Source organism: Zootoca vivipara, chromosome 16 (assembly GCF_963506605.1).
Source record: "Zootoca vivipara chromosome 16, rZooViv1.1, whole genome shotgun sequence".
In the NCBI taxonomy this organism is placed as follows: Eukaryota; Metazoa; Chordata; class Lepidosauria; order Squamata; family Lacertidae; genus Zootoca; species Zootoca vivipara.
The window spans coordinates 39003436-39029685 of record NC_083291.1 but is presented as its reverse complement, the minus strand read 5'-3'; the positions used below and the strand labels follow the sequence as shown (position 1 = coordinate 39029685).

Below are 26250 nucleotides of genomic sequence, written 5' to 3'. Positions count from 1 at the left end.
AAATGCCTGGCTATTTTGCGATCCTTTGTTTTTGGTTTTGCTCTTTGGAGGGTGTGCATTCTCCTGTTCTCCCACCCTGATTCTGGGGCTCGCGTCTCATTGCAAGGCTCAGAGAGAGCAGTGAGCAGGTTTCCCATGTCCGGACAGGATGTCCATGTATTGATACCCTTAAGGAGCTAGTGGAAGTTTTGCACAAAAGGCCGGGACGTGGTTTCAATGGCCATATTGAAAGGCAGAGGACTAACCTGCCTGCTGGGGATGGAGGGCACGGCCGGCAGAAAGCAGGGTGCTTGCCTTGGCCCACTCTTCCGCACAGCACTTCCTGGATGAAAACAGGGACACTCTTGTGTACCCTCTATTGTCCCACTGCAGATCACTCAGTTCCTCTCCTCACTTTTCCACATTTACAAATTGCTGAAAGCAATGCTGAAAGGTACATTGTCTAGCTGTGCCTTTCACCAGAGCAACAGCTGTAGCAACTAGCAGACATTGGCTTTTTTTCCTGGTGTGCTGATAAACTTGGTATTGGTTGGCATCGACCTGTCTTGAGAGCAGAGGTGTAGTGTTGGGGGACCTGTCTTGAGAGCAGAGGTGTAGGCATGGGGACACTCTTATTTGGAAATGAGGTCTGGGCTGGCACAGTGGGTTCTGTTCGTCCTCTGCACCCCTGGCACCAGCAAATGCTGCAACGTCACTGCTTGAGAGACAATGGAATGTGCCTCTAGGGATGAAGACAAATAACTGCATTAGCAACTCTGAAGTGACCTCCCTGGGGCATAAGCCTAGGCTGCCCAAATGACAAGACCCCCTCTTGGCCTCACTGCAAAGCAATAGGTATGGCACCAGCTTGGCTTCAGGAGTTGCTAGGAGGCGGCATACAAATAGCGTTGCCATACTGTATTTCAAAAAGTGAAATTCTGGACAGAAAAGTTGTCATATCTGGGAAATCCTAAACATATGGCAGCCCACCAGCCTTAGGGATTCCTCTCCAAATTTGTGGAAGGTTTGCTCCTTAGCCTTTTCTTCTCCCAAAGTTATCCCACATGACAGCACAGCTTTAGGATTTTTCCTTCTCTTGGATGGCTCCCTTCCCAGGTGGACAAGCCCCATCTGCCCCTCACTTCCTTCTACAGCATGTTTAGAAACTGCCTTCTTGACTGGTCGTGTCTGCTCTCTGCATGCAAAAGAAGTCCCTAACTCAATGAGGGTTTGAGACCCCTCACCTGGGTTACCTCCTTCTGGGGTTGTTTGTCCATCTTTGGCTCCCACCCTGCTCTCAGCTCTCACCTGCGGCTCCTAGAAGCTGTCAGCGTGAGACAGCAGCCACAAACCCTACTGCAGTTAAATAGCCCAGAGCACAGCTGAAAAGGTGGCTCTTTATTCACTTTGCAAGAGCCTGCCAGACACTGCCTTTTGAAGCAGTTTGCCTTAACCAGCTATATAGTCTGCTGGCACATTGAACAGGCGTCCATCAAAGTGAACAGACAGAGGCTTTACAGGAAAGAGTACCAGAACCAATGTGGTGTAGTGGTTAGTTTGCTGAACTAGGACCAGCTCAGTTAGTAGAGCATGAGATTCTTAATCTCAGGGCTGTGGGTTCGAGCCCCACATTGGGCAAAAGATTCCTGCATTGCAGGGGGTTAGACTAGATGACCCTTCCAACTCTATGATTCTATGAAGACCCGGGCCTGGATGATGAGGGTTCAACACCCACCCACCCTGCCATGAAGCTCTCTGGGTGACCTTGGGGCTGTCACATTCTCTCTGCCTAACCTACCTCACAAGGTTGTTGTGAGGACAAGGGGCAGTGTGGGGAGGACAAAGACTCGTGTATACTGAATGCCTTGGAGGAAAAGTGGGATTTACATGTAACAATAAATAGGTAAAATTTCTCTAGGCAGTGGTGCCATCAAGGCAAGGTTTTGGGGTTGATTCCAGGGCCCCACACGGCATAATGGATAGAAGGGCTCCCAAATGCCGTGGGACAGGCTAAGCCCACTTTGAAGTGAACAGGAACAGCTAAAGATAGCTCAGCCCCCATCTGCTGCCTTAGACCATCCCGTCCAGAGCCTAAAATTGCCTAAGCGCATCACAGTATCTGTGACTGTACCATGTAAATGGGGTTAGGCAGGGGTCAGCAAACTTTCAGCAGGGGGCCAGTCTACTGTCCCTCAGACCTTGTGGGGGGCTGGACTATATTTTTAGGTGGAAATGAACAAATTCCTATGCCCCACAAATAACCCAGAGATGCATTTTAAATAAAAGGACATATTCTGCTCATGTAAAAACACCAGGCAGGCCCCACAAATAACCCAGAGATGCATCTATATACCGGTATATAAAAATGTAAAAAGGACATGTGGGTGTGTTTCCACTTTTCACCAAAACCGCTTGACCGATTGAGGTGAAATTTTGACACAACATCACATGCGAATGTCCGAAGGATATAGGAAAGTTTGCTAAGAAAGATGTCACACCTCCACTAGGTAACCCCCCCCAAAAAAATCTGTTCCAGAATGCACCACTCAGCCAAAAGTGGATGCTGGGAAAAGAACCAGGTTACAAACCAGCGCCCTCTAGCGGCGACTACACTGGTACTGCACCTATAAAACCTTCCCTCTCAACAGCACCTTGGCTCCCGTTTACATACTAGGCCGAAGCCTTTACAGACTAGGCCGAATGGAGGTACTGACTCACCTGGTGGGGGTTGGGGAGGAAGGGACAGGATAGGTCAGGACACGGTGGGACCAGTCACAGGGATGAGCAGGGGTGTGGGGGGATAAAGGGGCGTAATATGTCATGGGTCGGGACAGGGAGGGGGGAATCACAGGGATAAGCCGGGGGAGGGGGAATCACAGGGATAAGCCCGGGGGAAGGGGGGGGAATCACAGGGATAAGCCGGGGTGGGGGGAGGGGGGATACGTCATGGATTGGCACAGGGTGGGGGAAATCACAGGGATGAGCCATAGCAACGCGTGGCAGAGCCAGCTAGTTTTAAATAAAAGGACACATTCTACTCATGTAAAATCATGCTGATTCCTGGACCATCCGCGAACCAGGTTGAGAAGGCGATTGGGCCGCTTCCAGCCCCCGGGCCTTAAGTTGCCTACCCATGGGTTAGAAGGAGAATAATGCATGCTCAGCTCTCGAGGGTGGCAAGCTGGGAGCAACACTAGAAAAGGGGAGGTGAAGATGACAATGTTCTTGGGCAGCAGCACATTTCCAGAAAATGATGAAGCTGACCTTTAGTTACATGACGGAGAGTTGGAAGGTGCAGAGTTGTAATTTTTTATAAAGGGGGAAAACAATTTGGCATGTGGTGTAGCTTGGCTAGCTTCCACGAGTCATCTGGGCAGAGGACTCTGGAGCACTCCAATTTAGGCTCACCTTGCCAGTTAAGGGGGCCCACTGATGATGGCCTGCTTCCCCACAGGCACAACAACCCCCCTGCAAATCCTGAAACCAGTGCAAGAGGAAGATGGGGGCTCCTCAAGGGATCCTGGGAGAGCTGACTGAAACAGGTTCAACAAGGTACCCTTCTTCTTAAAAGTAATTTAAAAGGGGAAACTTGCCGACTCTTGGCAGCTAAGCTGAAATGCGAAGGGGCTGCCTGATGGGTGCCCACAAGGCCCTTCCCCTCTGCCATTGCTTCTGCCCCACTGCAAGGACATGAAGCAGCCATGAAGCAGCCAGGAGGCTCTGCAGCAGGCCTGGGTGTTGGCTGCAGCCCAGAGGAACCGAGAGCCGGATGCTCAAGACCAGGCCTGGCTTCTTGCCAGATGATGACAGCAAGGATGGGGGTGAACAGGGCAGCCAGCCCCTCCCACCCATTACCTCAGTCCCTCAGGAATCTGGCCTTGCAAGGATGAAGAAGAAAAAAAAGGGGGGGGGAGAAGAAGCTTGAGATAGACCTAAGCGTCATTGAGAAATACCAGCTGGGTGAGGAGGTCATGTCTCCTGACTTAAAGGGAAGTTGGGGGGGGGGAGGCATTTGCAAGCCAGGACTCCTGGGTTCATTCCCTTGGCATGGAAAAGGAAAAAAAGGAGCTATGGAAGGGGCACAAGTGGGTGGATTTAGTGGATGAGAACAGGGTTGATGCGGCCTGCAGCCCTCCTGGCTTCTTTTTTCCTAGTTGCAGGAGGGATGGTGTTATCAGACATACCAGAGGCAAGACTTCTGGTTCTGAAAGGAAAGGAAAGTTGGGCGGTTAGAGAGGGATGAGCTTCCTCCTGTCCGCCTCTCAGTCAATCAACACACAGACACACTTCCTTTCTGGCTCTCTCCGAGGACCCCAGAAGATCCCAGCATGGAAGGGACGTCACCACCAAGAATTTTGTGGTGAACTGTGTGCAGAGGGGAGTAGTTTGCAGCAATTCTGCCGCTCAGGGGCAGGACACATGCCTTGCCTGCAGAAGGGCCCATGTTCAACCCTCCAGTATCTGTGCCAAGAAAGTCTCCTGCCTAACATCCTGGAGAGCTGCTGCCAGCCAGTGCATAGAAGATCCTGAGCAAGATGGAACCACGATCTCGCTCAGTACAAAGCAGGTTCCCACGGTTGGGCTGTCGTTGTGACGCACCTATGGCCCCCTGCAGCTCTGACATGCAGTAGCACAAGGCATGTGCACCCCCCTAGGGGGTTAATAGCCCTTAACTGCCCTTGTGGAGCCAGCTGCCTGAAACACAGCACATGCGCAGGCAGGCACCCTGTCCATAAGCTACTGGGGCAGCAGCATTTGAATCTGCCAAGATTGCAGTGAACTGGAGAAAGAGTAGCAAGCCAGGCGCCGCCGCCTCTCCTCTTGGATAGGATATGGGGAGAGTGCGGCAGAATGGGGGTGGGCGGCTGGGCTGAGAGCCAGGCCTGTTGAGGCCTGTTCCTGGCTGGGGGAGGGAGTCAGGCAGGGAGGGCACTGGAATCTCTCCCCTATAAGGCAGCCACTCCACTTTGGGGCTGTGTTTACACTCAGCCAAGGTGACTCAGCTCAAGGCCTGCATTCCTGAGCTCTGGGGGGTGGGATGGGAGAGACTTGCTGAGATGAACAGCTAAGGGAGACATTGCACATCAAGAAACATTCGCTTCTGAAACTTCCACATGATTTTTTGCTATTTTTTCTTTGGGGGCGAGGGAGGTAAGGTGGGGGAGAGAGACAGTAAGAACGAATAGGGCAATAAGGAGGAGGAAATGGGGCTCAGGCATCTACTTGAGCTCTATGGAAGGATGGGGGGGGGGCACAGCCTACAACTTTAACCTACACAGACTCTACATGAGAGCATTGCTCATGGTCTCTTGGTGCCCCCTGCTGCCCTAGTCAGAGAAATGAAACTCCTACTGCTTGCGCTATAAAGCAGGCCGTGCTCCAGAGACACCTTCCATGGAAGAGCTCAGAAAGAAGCACAATCTAATGTGAGTTACATCTCAGGGAGGGCTGCATGGGGGTCGTACTTCGGGTGTGGGAAACGTCATGCTCCTTCTGGGGTCGTTTATCCACCTTTGGTCCCCACCCTGCACAAAGCTCTCACCTGTGGCTCCTAGAAGCTGTTGGCATGTGACAGCGGCCACACCCTGGGAAACAGCTTTAACTGGGCAGCCAAACTAGATGAGAGTAGCTGATGGGTCCCAAACTCTTGGTGAGTCAGGGACTTCCCCTGCATGAGAAGACAGGCTCCGGTGGATTGAGCAGACAAGAGCAAGAGTTGGTCCAATGGTCAAGAAGGCGGTTTCTGCACGTGCTCTAGAGGGAAGTGAGGGGCAGGTAGGGCTCGTAGACCTGAGAAGGAAACCTCTGGTCCTGAAGCGCCGCTGCCTTGTAGGATATCTTCAGGAGAAGAAAAGGCTAAGTAGTAAACCCCTACACAAATTTGGAGTGGAGTCCCATTCTGCTGCAAAACATATTGCTCTGCTTTCCTTTGGACCACATCAGTGAGGCCAAGAGGGGGACCTCCATACACACTGCTCAGGCCTGTGCCCCCAAAGAGGTCACTACTGTGCTGTTAACAAAACTACAAACTACTGGTCTCTGCAGCCACAGCAGGCACTGCGATTCTTCACTCCAGAAGGCACATTGCGTTGTCTCTTGAGACAGATGGATGCCAACAACACGGAGGGAAAACAGGTGCTTATGGATTTTGACTCCCATCATCCCCAATCAGTCCGAGTTAAGGATTATGTGAAATGTAGTCCCAACAGCCTCTAGAAGGTAACAGGATCCCCATAGCAGCTGTTAAAGATCTACAGTAGTAGAGGGAAACCACTGACTGCTCCATGGTACTCAGATTCTCACTTCTGTTTGTATTTGGCTTTGTCCCCACACATCATTGACTTTTTTTAAAAAAAAATCAACCATCTCAAGTCGTATATTTGTATGTAACAATTACATTGATTAAGATGAGGGTTGGGGGCTGCATCACTATTTTGCTGAGTCCATCTTTCAGCCAAACACAAGAAGCTTGCTGGCAGTAAGCGAGGCTGAAGTGTGGATCTGGCTGCAGCAAGGAGGAAAAGATTTACTTTCACTGGATTACCTAGTTTGGCAGTGCACAGATGAGACCGAGTATTAAGAAAGGAAAGAAGGAATGGCTTGTTATGGGACTACTGGTGAGCAGGACTCAATTCTGGGCAATTCTCTCTCTCTCTCTCCACATGCAGCTTAGTGGTCAACCCCCAACTACCTCATGTGGCTTGTCATCCAGTGCTGGAATGTCTGTAATATGGGAATAAACACCATGGAGTGTTGGGGATAAAATGTACCCCTTTCAGGTTTTCGGTCGAAGCTCGCTCTTCCAGAGTTTCTCCTCGGGAATATATAGTTTTACTTATCTGCTTTCCCCACTAAAAGTCACCAGGAGAAACAATGCAGGTAAGTGGAGCAAGTTTTACCTCTGGTTGGTGTAGTGGAGGCTCCAGTCTGGGCCTTTTATTTTCTCATGCGGCAGCCAGAATCTTCCGTGGCTCCAAAGGTTGAGCACAGAAGGGCCCACTTTGCACATGAACATCATTCATTATCCTGGGCAGAATATGGGGGAAAATAGGGCACACAAGCACAATGCAGGGCTTACCTCCTGACTGAGCAATTCATAGAACTGTAGAGTTGGAAGGGACCCCTAAGGGTCATCCAGTCGAACCTGCCACTTGCAAGGTGATCGACCCATTTGCAATTTATGGTCAGATTGGGCACATCTTCACAGAACGAGAGTTGCACCAGCTCCAAGCCAGTGTGTGGGGTGTGCTGAGTTCAGAGATTCCCAGCTACTCCCATGACCAGCTTCCCACTTGACACAAGGGAGGGGGGAAAGGAGAGCTCAACGCTTTAAAGTACTGTAGAACTGGAATAAGCAGAAACTGTGTATAACAGCTACTGCTTACCGGGACTGTTGCTAAATAAATAAAATAAGTGGTGTGAGCTAGTTGCACATTAGCAAGGCCAAGAAGGGGGGGGGGGGAGGTCTTGTTGTGAAGTGAAGCTGGTCCAATTATCTAGCTTTGAAGATAGCATGGAAAAGAACTTGTACAAGGGCCACTTCACATGTTAAATTTTCTACTGGTAGGAAGATACACACACATTTACAGCAGCACAAATATGTCCCCTGGCAACTTCTGAAAGTTTTGCTGGCCATAAGAAGTTACTCTGCTAATGCGTAGGAGGAGAATCTAGTCCACTCCAGGATTCCATCCATCAATACAAATTTTATATAAACATAATACCCAAGGACCGCTGATGGTTTACTGAATAATTGTAAGACTAGTTTTTTACCTCCAGGACAACCAATTGCATCAAGCAAACAGCTCAGTCTTTGAGCCACTCTCCGTAGTATGTGCTCCACTTAAGGTTTTCATACCCAACATCAAATCCTGTGTATATGACTCAACAGATTTTATCAACAAGCTGATGACCATTAATGGTGAACAGGGAAAAGGATATTCTGGAAACCTTTGAAGTGAGATCTTTATAGAGCAGCACTCTTCCACAAGCAGCAGCCTTGGAAGCAACGGAGAACAGCCTTGAAAACAGTCAGGAGAATGTACGTTTCATCTTATCATTGGCAGGAAATGGAAATGCGTCTATTCAGTGCTATTTTTCTAGAAAAAGAGGTGCTGGAACTCACCATGAATGCCTCCCTTGTTCTCTTTCAGTGGCAATGGCGCCCACCTGAGAGGTGCAGGAATTGGGTTCTGGTGAGTTCCGGCTGAAAATAAGCCCTGCTTCTATTCTATATAAACAAGCTTGAAATGAAGCATATTGGTTTTCCTGCTAATCTACACCAGCTTTTGCCAACCTGATGGCCTCTAGATGTTTTGCCCTATGACTTCCATCAGCCTCAATCAGCACCAAGTCCCTCAATTCTCTGGTGGCAATACAGGTAATATATAAACATATTTATTTTGTGGCAAGGAAACAAAGCAGTTCTGGTAGCTTTCAGAGACTTCTCTCTCCAGTATTGAGCTGGCCTTTTTTTTTTTTAAAAAAAAAGATGAATGAATGGTGACATGAGAAATATGAATTAGCTTGACATTTTGGTATAAAAATGAGCCCCCCCCCCCATGGTGTGTAAATCCATTGATAGTTCTCACCCCCTCTGAATACAAGGGAAATTTGACCTTCTGTAACAGGCTTCCTCAACCTCAGCCCTCCAGATGTTTCTGGCCTACAACTCCCATGATCCCTAGGTAGCAGGACCAGTGGTCAGGGATTATGGGAACTGTAGTCTCAAAACATATGAAAGGCCGAGGTTGAGGAAACCTGTTCTATAATTTACCTTATGGAGAAATCTAATGCCTTAGGAAGACCTCTTCCAACTTAAGATGGAATTCTCTGGAGTTACAGCCTGGAGAAGAGAAGGTTAAGAGGTGATATGATAGCCATGTTCAAATATATAAAAGGATGTCATATAGAGGAGGGTGAAAGGTTGTTTTCTGCTGCTCCAGAGAAGCAGACGCGGAGCAAAGGATTCAAACTTCAAGAAAGAAGATTCCACCTAAACATTAGGAAGAACTCGGATCCGAGGTAAAACTAAAGAAGCCCCATTAGTGGAACATTTTATTCAACATAATCATACATGTGACTATTTTTGGTTTTTTGTAATAAAAGAGAATTGCTAGACGCAATTGACTGGTGGTAATATCACCAAATGACTTGCCCAAATGGAATCAAAGTACAGTGGTGCCTCGCTTAACGAATGCCCTGCTTAACGAAATTTCCGCTTAACGAAAGGAAGAACTCCCTGACAGTAAGAGCTGTTCGGCAGTGGAATTTGCTACCAAGGAGTGTGGTGGAGTCTCCTTCTTTGGAGGTCTTTAAGCAGAGGCTTGACAACCATATGTCAAGAATGCTTTGATGGTGTTTCCTGCTTGGCAGGGGGTTGGACTGGATGACCCTTGTGGTCTCTTCCAACTCTATGATTCTACAGAATTGTTTAGTCTCCAATGAATACTGGCTGTATTTCTCTACAGCTGGTGCCATTAGCTATGGTCAGTGAAATTAGCTACTGCACTCAGCCTGAGCACTCCTGTTTTGCTCCTTCCTGTGAGAAACAAACCATGGAGCAACTGACTGGGCATCAGGGCCCATGCGGCAGACTGAAGCAGTCCACCTCGGTGGCAGAATCTCATGGGGCGGTGGTGCCCCCTGCCCTGCCATTGGGATTGTATGGCGGTGGCTTCTGGCGAGATGTCACCGGAAGCGGCCACCATGTGACTCAAGTAAGTGAAGCTTTGGCAGGGGGTGGGGGTACCTTTCCATTTTCCCTCAGTTGGCAAAATTGGACGGGCTGCTCCTGCTTAGCATTACATCCAGACTAGCTAATGCTAATAGTTTTTCTCCTGAACAAGCTATGGTCAGGAAGCCAAGGCTCATTGGGAGAAACAAACCAAGAAAACCAAGTTGTTTCCCTTAGGGAGGGGAGGGGAGCATAGCAGGAGTGCTCCATCTACATGGAGCCAGCTAAATTATCTAACAATGGTTAATAGCTCATGTTATGTCTGTACCATTGTTTATGACATCAGGGTATCATGGCCATGTATTCCTCCCTTGTCTCCTGTCACCTGCTGGCTTCTGACCGCAGAGCCTGGCGTTAAGCCAGAGTTCTCCTGTTCAGACATAATCGGGAACTCTGGCTTATTGGTTTATGAAGCTGTGAACAAGCCTGTCCAACATGGTTTAGAGATGAATTTAATTCTTTCCAACACAGCAAGGCCAGATCAACCAACTAGGTGACAGGCAAAAGCTAATGACTAAAGTAGTCATAGACATTAGGAAGGAGCTAGCATGGTGCTTAGCATTACATCCAGGTGGCGCTGTGGGTTAAACCACAGAGTCTAGGGCTTGCTGATCAGAAGGTCGGTGGTTCGAATCCCTGCAACGGGGTGAGCTCCCGTTGTTTGGTCCCAGCTCCTGCCCACCTAGCAGTTCGAAAGCACCTCAAAGTGCAAGTACAGTAATCAACTTCCCATTACTTTCAATGGGAAAGTTCACTTCGGTTTACGAACACTTCGGTTTATGAACAGACTTCTGGAACCAATTGTGTTCGTAAACCGAGGTTCCACTGTAGATAAATAGGGACCGCTCCGGCAGAAAGGTAAACAGCGTTTCTGTGCGCTGCTCTGGTTCGCCAGAAGCAGCTTTGTCATGCTGGGCCACATGACCTGGAAGCTGTCTGCAGACAAACGCCGGCTCCCTCGGCCTATAGAGCGAGATGAGCGCCGCAACCCCAGAGTCGGACACGACTGGACCTGATGGTCAGGGGCCCCTTTACCTTTACCTAGCATGGTGCTTAAATGACAGAAGTGGAAACTAAACCTTTCAATAACAAGAAGATGCAGGGGCAGCAGAGGAGAGCTGCTCATTCATCTCAATAGGAGTTAAACTAAAAAGCAGAAAAATGTTGGAAAACCAGCAGCTAGGATGAGAGTTTCAACTTAGGCTGTTAAAAAAAGGTATTACAGAAATCTAAACTGCACCTGAACAACAGTCCAGAAGACCATGGAGAGTGTTCCCTCAACCCGATGAAATAAGGACAAAACTACAAACATGCTCTTTATTCTCACAAAAAAAAAATTATACACAGAAAAATATATTAAAATTGAGGAACGCAACAGGCAAGTCTTTTCCTCCATAATATCCTACAATTTGCAGCCGACTAGATCTCAGGGGTGTTGGCACTTCTTGAGTGCTGCATGGATAGCCTTGTATTTCTGTTGCAACTCTTCAAGTTTTGAAGCTGGAAAAGTAAAGCATTGGCTAGTTATGGTAGTGGCTACAAGAGACAGTGGGGTCCTGAAGTCATTGGCTTTCTCTCCCTTTTACTTTTGAGCCAGAGAGCCTCTCACTTCTTGTTGTTCCTCACACTGCTGCTATGGAAGCTGCTAGGCTATGCTTAGAAGGGGCATAAAGGAACTGACTGACCCAACTGCTGGATGCCACTACCTGGCCACTACCCAATGCACCTGAGCTTTCTTCCTTGAAGCTCTAAAGGTAGATTTTTAGCTCCCCCAAAATGCCAACTTCCTGAAAGAGCTAGATCTTTTTTCACAGGATTAGGCTAGGATGGAAGGAACGTACGTGAGCTCAGAAAGCATCCCAATCACAAATCACATCCCCACCCTGTGACCTCTCCTTGGATTTAAGCAGCAATGGAGTTTCTCTATTAGCACTGCAGCTGGGAGCCATTCCAACCTGCAGGAGAAGACTGGAACGCTATGTAGGCAAGGCTCTGTGCAAGGGCAGCAGGGACAACCAAGCATGCAGGCATATTAAGAACTCGTTGAATCCACTTCATGGTTCCTAGAGAGCTTGAGCTTCTGCATTTTATTCTGCTTTTACTGTGTACACCACTTCAGTGGCTTTATGCTGTGAAGCAGTCTATAAATCTATATAATAATAGTAATAATGATATACACCAATCAACCATCTCCTCTTGGGCATAGTACTCACATAGTGTGGCTTTGGCATTGCCGCTCCAAAACCTTTTCCCCTGCTGCTTCTGTTTCATGGTGTTCACGATGCACTCTGAAGCTTCTTTAACCTGGAGCAAAGCCTGCAGCTCCTGGAGGGAGGAGCATTGATGAAACCAAAAAGCCTGATCAGCTGTATCATCTCACTAGCCTGGTGTCCTAATCACTAGTAACAGTCTAATATTGTGTTCCAGATTCCAGGATTTCAGGTATGTTGGGGTGGAGGAAAGACCTGCCCCCACATCATCTAACCAGCCTTCTAACTCACATGCTCATCTAGGGTTAAGTTCACATGGAGAGCAGTCCATTACATGAGCCTCTACCTGCAGACTGAAGTGGTACAACTTAGACATAGGTCTTACCGAATCAATGAGCACCAGACCTAGGAAAGGTCCAAAAGCCCTGGGGAAACAGCAGGGTGATTGCTAGGAAACCAAATTGTGGCATGCTTTAGCTAGTCCTATTTTCACTACTCCACTCATTACTTCCCTAAATATTGGAGCCATTGGGCATCATCTGAGAACTAAAAAGTGCTTCCCTACGTTATGGCCACCTGACTGCTCACCCTTGCCACCCGCCACCCACCTCCAGTCTCACCTGCACACAGAGTTGCAGGCCAAGGTAGACCTCTTGGACAAGGGGGCCGAGGCAGCTCAGCACAGGAGCCGGGCGCTCACAATGCTGCTGCAGCTCGCGCTCATACACCTGGCTGAAGGCCACAAGCAGCTGGCTGAAATCGGAAGCCATCAGTCTGAGGGTCTGCAGAGCTGTGGCATGGCCAGAGGATGCATCTGCACCAGCCGGATCCCCATCTAGGAAGGAACACTGAAAAGGCAGAGTTTTGTGACTGTTAGAGGAAACTGGGGCAACACAGTCAGATGGATGGGTAATAAAATTATTATTAAGCCCTTGTACACGCAGGGCAACTGCCTGACTTTACTATGCCCCACCTTCCTTCGCTGCAGGGCAAAAAAACCAGCACTGTTAAGCCCTTGCTCTCTTTCCCAAAAAGAGCCTTAGTCCAGATGTGAGTGCAAGGACCAAGGGAAACACAGGTGGTGGGATGAGAAGGGGGTGGCAACTCTCCTGCCTTCTTTATGGTCATTGTTCAATATGCAGGCTCAGCACTTAGTGAGCATATCCTTAGCAAAATCTAAATAATCAGAGAATTTCAGATTACAGCATAAGGCTTTCTAGCCCAGTCTCCCAACATCCCACCATGAACCATCAGAACATAGGGGGCCACGGACAGCACTGATGCACCTTAGTCATTAAGTTCCAGGTGACTGGGTGAGCAGCAACCCCTTCTTCACTCAACCCTGCTCCCTGGAAGACACCCAGACCAGTCTGCAGGCTGCTTACCTCTTTCCTGAGATCTTGTAGAGCTGCCGCCACCTCTTCCAGCTCCTTCGATGCCTCTAGCAGGGTTTCCTCATGAGAAGTCACGGACAAAAGGGACCTTGATAGACACAGGAAGGGAGGTTGGGCATCATGCCTCCTGGATTCCACCACTGGCGTCCAAAGGGAAGACATGGCAATAGGGAATGAAGGAGATGGGGGAGCCATGAGGCCTGGGGGTCCATCACATGGGGGCTCCACCCCCACTTCAGGCGTGTAAACTAATCCAAGTCTTTCTCTGGTTTGGCCTCTAGTCTCATTCTAGCTTTAGAAACACGGTGGAAGAACTTGTGGGCTTTTTTCCTGCATGTAGGCATTGACACAGAAGCCGAGCAGCTCACCTTTCCTGCAGCACATCTTCTCTCAAGAGGAGGCCCTTGATGTCCGAAGGCCAGGGATGACACTCTGGGTTCAGCACACTCTGCAGGTAAGGGCTGGTGAAAACCTGCTTGATAAATGCCTCATTCTTCCTAGCTATCTCTTGGAAAGATTCCACTGCGCTGGAAGAGGAAGGGGAGGGGTAAGAACTGTAGACAGGTAACAGTGGCAGCACAGACCAGGGCAGCTTATCAGGCATCAATCAGGCTGTTCTATTCCTAGCTCTGCTAAGGTGAACAGTGGAGCAAATAAATCAAGAAAGCTGTGGTTTAACCATATTATTGGAAGGATATGCTGCTTTGGTGTAATAAAAGGAAGAACAGGCTCAGAGCTCCATCTTGGTACCTGGACCTCCCATGAATTCTGGAGGAGGCTAGTAGAGGCTGAATGGCACAAACCACAGCCAGCGCTTAGCACAAAATAGGGCAGCTTTGTGATACTGAGGGCAGGGAGGGGGAAGGCACAAGTACAGAAAACAAAGGGGAGAAAGTGACCTAGAAGCGTATTAGACCCTAAAACTGGCTCACAACACATTTTAGGGGAACCTGATCCAGTTTCTTCAGGGGAACTGCTTAAAAGTTTACAAACAATCTGAAGCAACCTGTTCAGTGCTGGCCCAAGGCATCTGAGCTCTGCTTTAGGCCACAAATTCTTCCTCCCCTAGGACTAATAATTTGCAACATAATCTTACCACACCACTCAAGACATCAAATCCTTACCTTCATCTATTCTCCTACCGCATGGTGCCATATAAAGCAGGTCACTTCCCCCTGCAACCCTATTCAGCTGCCCCCAAGTCATGAAGCTCAAAATTTATTCCTGTGCACTATGGAGGTGGTCTCTTTGTTTCCCTTGCTTATGAAGCCTGACAAAAGGCATCCCTGAGTGTTTACAGCCAAACACAGAAATGCTTCTAGTCCTCATGGTTACAGAGAAAGACTGGTAGAAGTGTGGTGTGCTGAAGACCTTAGGAATCAGGGGGAGGTGCTGTTGCTGGGTTGCCAGTATGTGTGATAGGTCCAGGATTCTCATCATAGTCCCCCAGCTCCTGTCCACCTACAACTCTGCCCCAAATATTTAATTCCTCATTCCCTGGTCCACTATTTAAACAAAACAAAATACCCACAGCACTTGGAACTTTGACCACAAAATACCCCAAGGACACACTTGGGATGTGCTGATTTAATCCAAATTTCAGAATCTGCTGGCATCTTATCAGGCACAGAACTCTATACACTTTGCCAACTCATTCAATCCTGCTCAGCAAGATTGACAGTAAAGCTAATTACCCCACAAAGGCCCATCAATCCAATAGATCCCTCAAGCATAACAGTTACCAGATCCATCAGTTTGGCAAGGGAGATTCCAATCCTCTTTGTGCTTGAAAAACCTCTCTCCTCACCTGAGGTCTTGAGCAGGAATCACAGCCATGAGTTGTTCCATGAAGCGGAGCTGCTCCTGCGCAGAAACCTTTCCCTATCACACACAAACACATAGCTCTCCAGTTATTGGGGGGGTGGGGGTGTTGGGACATTCATTCCCCGTCTGCGGTCATAGGATTGTTGTGTATCATGTGACTGTATGTGTTTTCATTCCACAGAGTGGATGTGACGTAGACAGGATGTTCGTCTACTGTATTGTTCCTGAAGTGGAACTGTTGTTCCTTTGTTCTCTCTTCTTCAGCCATGCTAAACAACTCTGAATGACTGAGCTGGGCAAACAGAGACAGACTCTGCATTTTGCCACAATAAAGCAGTTTAGCCTTATTTAATGGCTTCTGTGTGTGTTGTTCTTCAGTTGGGGATTTGATTGCACCACCGGACTCTAGTAGCCAGGCATCTGTGTACAAAGCTTTGTCCTATCCCTGGGGCAGTCTCACAACTGGCCCGGGCGACAAATGCTAACAGGGGGTGGCAGCACTAACAACGACAAAGACTAAACTGCAATTGATACAACACAAAAAGTAGGGGTCGTTTGGGCTGTGTTAATGGGAAGATGGTTTTTGAGAAAGGAAGCAGGAGTACCCATCTATTGTCACATGGCATTCAGCATAGGTGCTACAAGGAGGAAAGAACTTGGAGACTAGCCCTTCTGGGACAGGCAGGCAGGTAGAGGGTCTGCATGGAATGGACTCCCTCGGAAGGCGGTGGACTCTCTTTCACAGGATGTTCTGAAGCAGAGGTTGGCTGGCCATCTGTCATGGATGCTTTAGTTGAGATTCCTGCATTGCAGGGGTTGGACTAGAGGACCCCTGGAGTCTCACCCAACTCTGCCATCTTATTATTCTAGTCCAGGATTGCATCGAACTCTTGCCTGTTAGAGGCCTCCAGAGGCTGCCATGGGCAGGGCACCCCCCCACAACCATGTGTTCCCCACATTCAGCAACTTGTATACAGAGGGTCACTGAAAACAAGACACATTTCAAAGGCTCTAGGAAAGGAAAGCCAGGAGGAAAGGATGAAGTGGATATGTTACCCCCTTAGTCTTTTTTCATACTAGAAGCTGAACTTTCAAAAACAGTTAAAAATGATCTCAGGAAGGGGAACAACTCTTCCCCACATTCAGTGCAAGCAAATCAAGCTGCAGCGGCTTAAAATATAAAAGGGGGGGGGGCATCCTGAGGGAACAAGTTAAGCAATGGAATAAGATGCCTATGAAGAGACAGTCTCATTCTGCAGAAATTCCCCCAGTGCTTACCTCAATGAGATCCAAGTCATTGGCTCGACAGAGCATCAGGTGATATCCCAAGTTTGCCATTGCTGTCAGGATAGAAGAGGTTTTAGGTAAATAGCTTGAGCCACTCACATGCATGTCTTTCCCCTAGATTTAAATATGGTCTGGAGCACCTGTTTTATTTTTTTATTTTTTTAAAGAAACCATCAACTTCCCTAGCAGCAATATGCTCCAAAGTCCCATCCACAATGCAGCTTGTAAAGCACATTGGGCACTCTGAAGTCCCCTTGCACAGATCAGACCACTGGCCAATCTAACACGGCATTCCTACTCTGGTTTCCCTTTCACACATCTGGAGCTAATGGCAGATACCAGGGACTGAAGTCTCCAAGAACTAGGATTCCACATTGTCTACATTCAGACCCCATTTCAGCATGCTTACAGGACTATGCTAGTTGATCCATGAACCCTTTGTTTCTTGTGGAGAAAATGATGATCCTCCTTTGGCTCACTGTTCTGAGGCTCATGCTATGGGCAACAGGGGCAGAAGCATCTGTTCAATCAGAGAGGAAGCAGGTGGTGCTGGTGGTGAATTTTAGAGCAGCAGGAGACGGTTAAGAGACCTGGATGCTGCCCACATCTGTGGGTTTACTTCCCCATAGTCCATCACCAGAACTCATTTTCTCTCCCTGTTAGGCTCAGATACCAGAAATGAACCTGGTGGAAATAAAAGTGGAAAGGGCAAAGGTCAATGATGGGGCTCAATCTTCCACCATGTCATGAGGTTTGAGACTAGGAGAGAAAAGGCAGTTTCTGAAATGAGGCCCAAGCATTTCTAGGTGATGTGAAAGCTCAGCTTTCACCCTCCCAGCAGCTGGTCTGCTATGCATTTGCAGAGGGCTACAGGCTTGCCCACAAGTATGGATTTGATAGTGTTGAGTAGCAGTGAAATTGTAATATATATATATATATATATATATATATATATATATATATATATATATATAGACAAGGGAACTATCATCCTTCCATCATTTTGCTTTATATTTGCTTATTTTGGTGTGAGTGAGTGAAAAAGAGAGAGAAGGTAGGCTGATTTAGAAATCTGCAAAGGAAAGAGCAACTGATTTCAGTTAACTGAAATCACTTCACACAAATTTCTAATTTGTACATCTTCAGTTGTCAGATTAGTGCATTTTGATTTACAGCTAAAGATGTAGAAGGTCTCAGTCCCCAGCATCTCTAGGCAAAGCTGGCAATTTTCACAGTCTGAAACTCGGGGGGGGGGGGGTCCACAGGCAGTCAGTGAAGACAATACTAATCTAGGTGAATTAAAGAATCAACTCAGTACCAGGCCACTTCCTCTGCCCTACCTAGAAGGTATGTTTAACTGGTACATAAAACACAGCATTAAGCAAGACCTTCCTTTTGCTTGTTAAGAGTTCGGGGGGGGGGGTGTACTGTTCCAAGACTCGCAACCCCACAGCTTAAATAATCCTCCTCCTAGCCTTATAACCCAATGAGAAGACTAGATGGAATCCAGTTCTAGTCAGATTTATCTAGCCATCTGTAAATAAAGTTAGTTCTACATTCCATTACACTCTAGTGTGACCAAAAACAGAGCTCAGGAGGAGGTTGTGCTTCTCATCTCCGCCTGCAATATAGACAGTGGCCGGCTTGATGTTCAGTTGTTTCCATGGAGTTCTATGGGACAAGCTAAACAAGCGGGAATCTAGGATAAAAGTGACCGAAGAGCTGTGCTGCCTCGCCCCCATTTGTGGTCATCAGGAGCAGGTTTATTTTCCATTTCTATAGCTGTCCCAAATGCTATCACTTTATTGCAAAATACTCCTTGCAAAAGGAGTAAATATTAGTCATGCATTTAGATGGAGCAAATAACAGGTTGGAATAACATCTGCCAATCACACCCAACATTGCTTGACCTTGACCTTAAAGGTAAAGGTAAAGGGACCCCTGACCGTTAGGTCCAGTCACAGACGACTCTGGGGTTGCGGCGCTCATCTCATTTTATAGGCCGAGGGAGCCGGCATACAGCTTCCAGGTCATGTGGCCAGCATGACAAAGCCGCTTCTGGCAAACCACAGCAGCACACGGAAACGCCGTTTACCTTCCCGCTGTATTTACCTATTTATCTACTTGCACTTTGACGTGCTTTCGAACTGCTAGGTGGGCAGGAGCTGGGACCAAGCAACAGGAGCACCAAGGAATCCTTGTTGTTGTAGTTTACCCCTAACACGGCCGACCTTCTGATCGGCCAGCCCTAGGCTCAGTGGTTTAGACCACAGCGCCACCCACGTCCCAGTGACCTTAACCTTAGTGTGCAACAATTTTTTGCTGGCACAACAGGACATGCTGCTAAGTGCTACTGTGAATACAACCCAAGGAGATTATAGGCAAATACAATTTATGCCTGCATACAGAGCACAATGACGCATTGCAACTCTCCCCCACCTCTTCCCCCGTCAGGCTCCCTCTAACGTGCAGGTCCTCTGAACACATACATGCTCACACGCAAAGGCAAACGCATTTCAATCCGGTTCCAAACAAATCCCTTTGAATGACAATTATTACATGCTTGCCCTTCCAAGAAAAGCACAACATGTACCTTTTATCTTCAAATCTGACTGTGATTCCCCAAGAGATGACAACTGCTTTCGGTGGGCTGGAGACACACTGCAAGAAAGAACAAAACAAAGCGAGGGCCACAGTCTTGCTGCAGAATGGACACAGATCTGCTCCAAATTTGGCTTCAGCAATACAGCTGCAGTTGGTCCCGAGAAGCCAAATTACTCCAGCCCTCTACAAATAAGCAATTATTGAGAGATGGGCAGTTAAAAACTACTACTACTGAATAAGCTTGAGAAAGCAAAAAAACGTACAGAACTATGTAGAAAAGAGAAGATTCTGACTAAAAGGAAGAGCTGTTTGACAGTGGAAGAGGCTTCCTCAGAAGGTGGTGGCCTCTCCTTCCTTGGAGGGTTTAAAGCAGAGGTTAGATGGCAATCTGTCAGGAATGTTTTAGAGACAAAATACTCTTTGTAAGTCGAAACCTTCGGAAGTCGAGGCATTTGGAAGTCGAGGCACCACTGTAAAAAAAATTCCTTCTAGTAGCATCTTAGAGGCCAACTAAGTTTGTCATTGGTATGAGCTTCCGTGTGCACGCACACTTTCCTGCATTGCAGGGGGTTGGACTAGATGACCCTCAGGGGCACCTTCCAACTCTACAATTCTCCAATTCTAAGATTCTTTCAGAATCAGATCAGTACTGACAGAGGCGATAATAGTGATTTCCTAAAGTACCTTCATAACAAAAAACTGTATGTAAACCTGGCCCTGCTCACAATTAGATGGGGGTTGGTAGAGAATCCTAACGACAGGAAAAGTAGAATGGCACACAGTATGGAAAAAAGTGTCAACAGCAAAGGGACAAGAGCAACTACACAAAATTCCCAGGTTGCTCAGAGATCCATTTCCCTAGAAAAGCGGGCTGTTACTGTGCTGCACAGCAGCTTGTGGCTGGTAAGTTGTTGCTTGGCAAGTATAGTATATAGTATATGTCATGGATTGGCTGGAAGCAGAGGAGTGGTGGGAGGCACCAGCTTGGGAACCCCCAGGGGAAGAAGGCTCAGAGCCAGGGGACTGTTGGTGGGATGACGATGAGGGGTCGGAGGGAGAAGAGGGATCAGACTTGGAGCAGGTGGTGTCGGGAGCTGAAGAGGCAACACAGTTTAGTGAGCAGGAAGAGGCTGTGGCAGAGAGCAGGGCAGAAGCAGAGGCAGGTCAAGAAGCAAAGTGGAGGCAGGCTGCTGAAGAAGCCAGGAGGGTCTCCCTCTCCTGCTGTGACCAGCTCCCCTCCCCCGGGTCTCCCAGAACACAAAGAGGAAGGAAGAGGGCAAAGCAAAGAGAGACAAGATGGAGGAGGTTCAGGTTGCTGGGAGAGGAGGCAGAGAGCAGTGGGAAGGCAGAGATCTTCAGTCCTCGCAACTGCCTCACTGGGGCAAGACCTACTGGGAAGAGTGGCTCTGATCACCAGGCCTGAGCTGTTTTGGTTTCTTTGAATAAAGAGTTGACTATGAACAGCAGGTGTTTTATTGCTGACCTGCTCCTGACTCCGGCTCGGGACAGCTGACAGTAGAGAATAGTATAGTATAGTGCATTAAAACTCACTCAAGTCACGGTACTATCACAATCACAGTACTATCATGATTCTGCTAACTTATGCTAAACACCGTTTTGTTGTAGAAATAGAGAATATTGTCTATTTTAAAGCAAAAATAAAAGGTGTACCTGTAACCATGTACATGTCTGTCCTCTACCTATAAGAGGTCTTAAAAAACAAGAATGACTGACCAGTCATCAGCCCCAGTAAGCCCAGCCAATATGCCAAGCCTGTTCAGGGCTGCCCTCACTATCTGCTGCTCTCTGAGTGGTCATTTTGGGGGTACTGGGCTGTCAGACCTTGGATTTTGGCCTAGCTGCAAAGTGGACTTAGATAAGTAAATGAAGAACAAAAGCTTGTTTGCTTCACGCTATAGATTTCCATTAGAAGCCAAGCATTGCTCAGGGAAGCTGAGCCCGTCTGTCTAGGATAGTGGTGGCGAACCTATGGCATGCATGCCAGAGTGGGCACTCAGAGCCCTCTCTGTGGGCATGCGCGCTATCGCCCTAGCAGGGCTGTTGCTGAGGGTTGGCAAAGTGGGCAGTTGCTCCCCCCCATCACTGTGGGTCGGAAACTCTCCCTAGAGTGCCTGCCGTGGCATTGGGGGGAGTTGCGCCCCCACCAAACAGCTGGTTGGCGGGCATGCCGCCGCGGGTGGGAAACGCTCCATAGAGCACATGCCACCCGCAGCAGCGTTGGGGAGAGTTGTGCACCTGCCAATCAAATTGCAACCACCGCAATTTAAAACAGACAAGCCAAGCAGGTAAGAGGCAGGTAGCTATTTATGTTGTTAGCTGTTATGCAGATAATAAGCAGATAGTGGATGCATTCACGACATAAAGCCAGCCAGGTACTATTAGTCCCCAAGCAAGTTCAGCTTCCAAAATCAGTATCAGTACCTCTAGCCAACCAGCTCCAAAAATTTAGAATTATAGCATTCTCTTGCAGGACAAATTATTCAGATTTTATCTTGGTTGCGGTCAGTGCTTCTCTGCAAGAGGACATTGCAAGAAATCTGTTCCGAGAGGGACAGTAGTTACAACTTTACTGAAGAAGCCTCCTCTCAACTTGGTGATTTTGGAAATTACAGACCAGTTTCAAATCCAACAGTTTTGACTGAAATGGTTGAGCGAGGAATGATTCTCTCTCTCTATGACTTAGGGTTGACTTAGGGCTCATTTGCTTGATCCACCACTTTCCCCAGGGGGGAACCTACTGTTTACTTCTGGATCAGAGCAAAGTCAAGTGGGTTTTCTGTGGAATTATGTTTATCCTGATTCAGAGCTGAATAACAGGTTGGAAAGGCAAAACCTCCTAGACCTGTGCTTTTCCTTCTCTAGGTGACCTATGTGGTCTGACACGTACCTTCTTTCAGCTGATATTATCCTTTAATACAGGTGTAGCCAGCATGGTACTCTGCAGATGCTGCTGAATTATAACACTTCCAATCTCTGCCTATTGGGCATGCTGGTGGGGTTGGGAGACCAGCAACATCTGAAGGGCACCATAATGACTGCCCCTGCATACACCAATGGCCTGCCTTTCGTTCATCAAAGAACACGAGGTTAGCATTCATTGGGTTCTTAGGCAAACTCTCATCAAACAGCAAAATAATAATAATAATCATCTGGCAAAAATGCTCATCTGGCTGGGTTTATTTATGGGCGCTGTGGTTAAACCACCGAGCCTAGGGCTTGCTGATCAGAAGGTCGGCGGTTTGAATCCCTGTGACGGGGTGAGCTCCCGTTGCTTGGTCCCAGCTCCTGCCCACCTAGCAGTTCGAAAGCACATCAAAATGCAAGTAGATAAATAGGAACCGCTACAGCGGGAAGGTAAACGGCGTTTCCATGTGCTGCTCTGGTTTGCCAGAAGCGGCTTTGTCATGATGGCCACATGACCTGGAAGCTATACGCCGGCTCCCTCGGCCAATAATGCGAGATGAGCGCGCAACCCCAGAGTCGGTCATGACTGGACCTAATGGTCAGGGGTCCCTTTACCTTTATTTGTATGTGCGCATGCAGACAATAATTACTATCCCAAATTAAATTGCCATGTTGGGCCTTCGTGATAAATAAGTGAGTTTTGGGTTGCAGTTTGGGCACTTGGTCTCTAAAAGGTTCGTCACCACTGGTCTAGGACAATGCTTCTCACAGGGTGTGGCAGGAGAGGATGCAAAGTGTGATGGGTAGGGTCAAGAACATCAAAGAAACATTTAAATATTTCCGTGTAGTATAGTATCAAAATAATTGTTTTATATTTTCTGAATGTCCTATGGTCATATAATAAAGCAGTTGTGTTCTATAATATAAATCAAGTGCTGCTAGGAGTTGTTTCTTTTTGTTTGCCAATGCATTTCTTATCAATAACAAATTCAGTGTGGTGCAATCAAATTTTTGTTCTGAAAGTGTGGCCCAGAGAAAATGTTTGAGAATCACTGGTCTAGAAGTAGGAAGAGAGTGGCAAATACTAAAGGAATAAGGATTGAACGGTGATGAACGTCACCTGCCGCAAATCCATTCCAGTATGTCCAGGCGATGTGGGGAGGGAGCGCATAGCAGCTTCTGTATGTCTTTAGCCTCTGACAGGTAGACACCATCTAGTGCAGGGCAGCCCAGTTCCTGTAAGAGGGCAAGAACAAACAGGGGCAGGTTGGTTCCACTCACATATTCTGCAACACCCTACAATTCTCTTTAAGTCGTGTAGTGCTCATTTTCCCACCGTCATATGCACCCTCACTGAAGAAAGAAATGATTTTAAACTCCAAGCGATAATACTCAGCAAACATACAGGACTGCAAGCGCTCAAAGAATCTCGTGCTGCCGCGCCAAAGTCAGTCTTGTATCAACCAAGCATAGCAGACAGGAGGTCTTGTTTGCCAGGATCAAATTCCCAGGCATCAACCTTGCATAAAAGGTGGGAAGATGTCAGGATCCTTCAGCAGCGAACTCCTCAGCCCAAGGTCTGCCCCCGCCGCATTCAAGGCCTTTGCTGGCATGGCTTACACGTGTCCTACTGTGCTCACCCCAGACCCATTACAATCTCCTTTTGCAGCCAGTCGGCTTATTTGTGTCTCCAAGTGATGCGATAATAAGCCAGACCCCAACACAACGGAAGACACCTGCGCTCAGGGCCAGACCTGCCCAGCCAGTATCACTGGGCATTGCTCAACCACTTTGCTGAAATACTAATATGGTTCTCGGGATCTTAATGTGTCCCAAGAGGACCATCCCCGCACTTAAGAGGGAGGCTCCGGCCGCCTCCGCCTCGCTCTCTGCTTAGAGAGGCCTCTGCCCCGAGGACGCTCCCTCCCGGAATACCTTCAAGCGCCGGAAAAGCGCAGCAGCAGCAATCGCCATTTTCCCGCCGAGCACAAGGCGCCGCCTCCGCTCCGCTCCTATTCGCCGCGGACCAGGGAGCCTCGAAGCTGATTGGAAGCAAGGGCGGGGGGGAGGGGCGGCCGCGAAGGCCGCGTCAGGGGAATCATAACTTTCTGAGCTGTACCAAACCGTGGACGGCGCGGGGGGGGGAGGCTAAAAATTGGTTTGCCCCTCCGGAACGCCTTATGCCCCCCACACCCGCACCTCACAAACACTCGGGTTTTGTGTTTTTGTTTCTGCCGTGTTGTATGTTCCCTCATTGTTCGTTCTGGTTTTTTATGGTTCAGTTTTGAAAACCATACACATACCGCCCCCCCCCCCCCGGTCAGGGAAAAGTAGACGTCGGCTGAGCCCTTGCGGCTTCCCTGCTGTTGGACTGGTCATGTTGTGCGGATGCCTGATGATCGTCTTCCAAAGCAACTACTCTATTCTGAACTTAAAAATGGAAAGCGTAATGCTGGTGGTCAACAAAAGGGGTTTAAAGACTCTCTCAAGGCAAATCTAAAAAAATGTAGCATAAACACTGACAACTGGGAAACACTGGCCTGCGAGCGCTCCAGTTGGAGAGCATCCTTTACCAAAGGTGTCATGGGCTTTGAACATAGCTGCCAAGTTTTTGCTTTTCTCGCGAGGAAGCCTATTCAGCATAAGGGAAAATCCCTGTAAAAAAGGGATAACTTGGCAGCTATGGCTTTGAAGAAAGGGAGAAACGTGCTAAGGGGAAGGCACGCTTGGCAAATCCACACCGTGATCTACTCCCGCCTGGAAACCAATGTCCCCACCGTGGAAGGACGTGTGGATCCAGAATTGGCTTCCACAGTCACTTACAGACTCATTGCTAAAACCGTGTTGATGGAAGACAATCTTACTCGGCTACGAGTGATCGCCAGAGAAGAAGCTTCCCTTCTAGTTTTCCACAAGGTTTTATTATTAATTTATTCCTTTTTCCTAAGGTGGCTTACGGATAAAACAAGAACAGCTAAAAACATAGAAAAGTAACAGAACAATACAAGTAAACGTCGGTTGAATTTAAATAGATCTGAAATCTGCATGTTTTTAATCAGTCCTATAGTATATTAAAAACATGCAACCAATACAATAAAAGCAGTGTTCCGCCAGCAGAGGGGGCTCAAAACTCCCAGCGAGAAACTACAATTCGTGAGGCAGACGTTGCACAAGGCCAGGAGTCAGCAAACTTTTTCAGCAGGGGGCCAGTCCACTGTCCCTCAGACCTTGTGGGGGGCCGGACTATATTTTGAAAAAAAATATGAATGAATTCCTATGCCCCACAAATAACCCAAAGATGCATTTTAAATAAAAGCACACATTCTACTCATGTAAAAAACACCAGGCAGACCCCACAAATAACCCAGAGATGCATTTTAAATAAAAGAACACATTCTACTCATGTAAAAACATGCTGATTCCCAGACCGTCCATGGGCCGGATTTAGAAGGCAATTGGGTCGCATCCGGCCCCCGGGCCTTAGTTTGGGAACCCCTGCACAAGGCAAACTTGAGTCTCGCAGCCTCCGACAAGAATCTTGAAGGGACAGTGAAGGTCCTGACTCAATGTCACACACTTATTTGGGGTTTTGTTTTTAACCACCCGAGACCAGGGGCCATGAATCTCACTGGGTGACCCTTGGACGAGTCACAGTCTCTCAGCCTAGCCCAAGCATAGGCAAACTCAGCTCTCCAGATGTTTTTGGCCTACAATTCCCATGATCCCTAGCTAACAGGACCAGTGGTCAGGGATGATGGAAATTGTAGTCCCAAAACATCTGGAGGGCTGAGTTTGCCTATGCCTGGCCTAGCCTGCCTCACAGGGTTGTTAGGAGGATAAACGGGGCGGGAAGAGAACCAGGCATGCCACCTTGAGGTGCCAGCCTTCTCAGAAGGTGATTGCACAGCGTTGGTTTCCCAAAACTGCATGGAAAGGCAGGAGTTACTCAAAGGTCATCAGCCAACGTGTCAAGGCTTTTTCAGTTCTGAATCTGGAGCACAATCCTTTCCTTTCCCCCCAGTTGTATATGAACTTACTAGCCACCACTTGCTTAACAACATTCCCCATGTTAAATATATAAGATTTAATGCACATAAAATGCAGTGTTTGTTTGTATGCATTATATTTAAAATGCAAAGCAGAAAAGTTTGTATTTGGCACAGCTGGTTTCACTCTGGCAAATGAGGCAAAAAAGGTTGGACGTTTGTTTCAGCCTTTAGGCTAATTGATGACTCATCCTGGAAACTGAACAGCATTCTCTCATAGCAGGAAGGTGAAATGTGAGATGATG

The 26250-nt window shown here is 47.9% G+C and overlaps 1 protein-coding gene and 1 long non-coding RNA gene across 2 annotated transcripts; one reads left to right on the top strand and one right to left on the bottom strand.

Annotated features, from left to right (window-relative positions):
• The first annotated feature begins 7347 nt into the window (after positions 1–7347).
• On the top strand, positions 7348–13764 carry LOC118075402 (uncharacterized). The gene is made up of 3 exons (XR_004691373.2): positions 7348–8020; positions 8133–8359; positions 13660–13764. It is a non-coding gene; the product is annotated as an uncharacterized LOC118075402 (long non-coding RNA).
• HAUS7 (HAUS augmin like complex subunit 7) lies at positions 10733–23953 on the bottom strand. The gene is made up of 10 exons (XM_035097351.2): positions 23895–23953; positions 23080–23195; positions 19024–19091; positions 16422–16483; positions 15127–15200; positions 13688–13846; positions 13311–13407; positions 12546–12773; positions 11929–12040; positions 10733–11215 (listed from the first exon to the last, which is right to left on the bottom strand). Exons 1-10 carry the CDS (start codon positions 23931–23933, stop codon positions 11142–11144), a joined length of 1029 nt encoding a protein of 342 aa, XP_034953242.1. The 5' UTR covers positions 23934–23953; the 3' UTR covers positions 10733–11141.
• Positions 23954–26250: the final 2297 nt, after the last annotated feature.

Excerpts from the sequence above, each read along its gene's own strand:
- HAUS7 (XM_035097351.2), bottom strand. The coding sequence starts at position 23,933 with ATGGCGATTGCTGCTGCTGCGCTTTTCCGGCGCTTGAAG. Across the intron at positions 16,484-19,023 it reads GTCAGATTTGAAGATAAAAG|CAATGGCAAACTTGGGATAT; the intron begins GTACATGTTGTG and ends CTATCCTGACAG. Across the intron at positions 13,408-13,687 it reads GAAGATGTGCTGCAGGAAAG|GTCCCTTTTGTCCGTGACTT; the intron begins GTGAGCTGCTCG and ends GTGTCTATCAAG.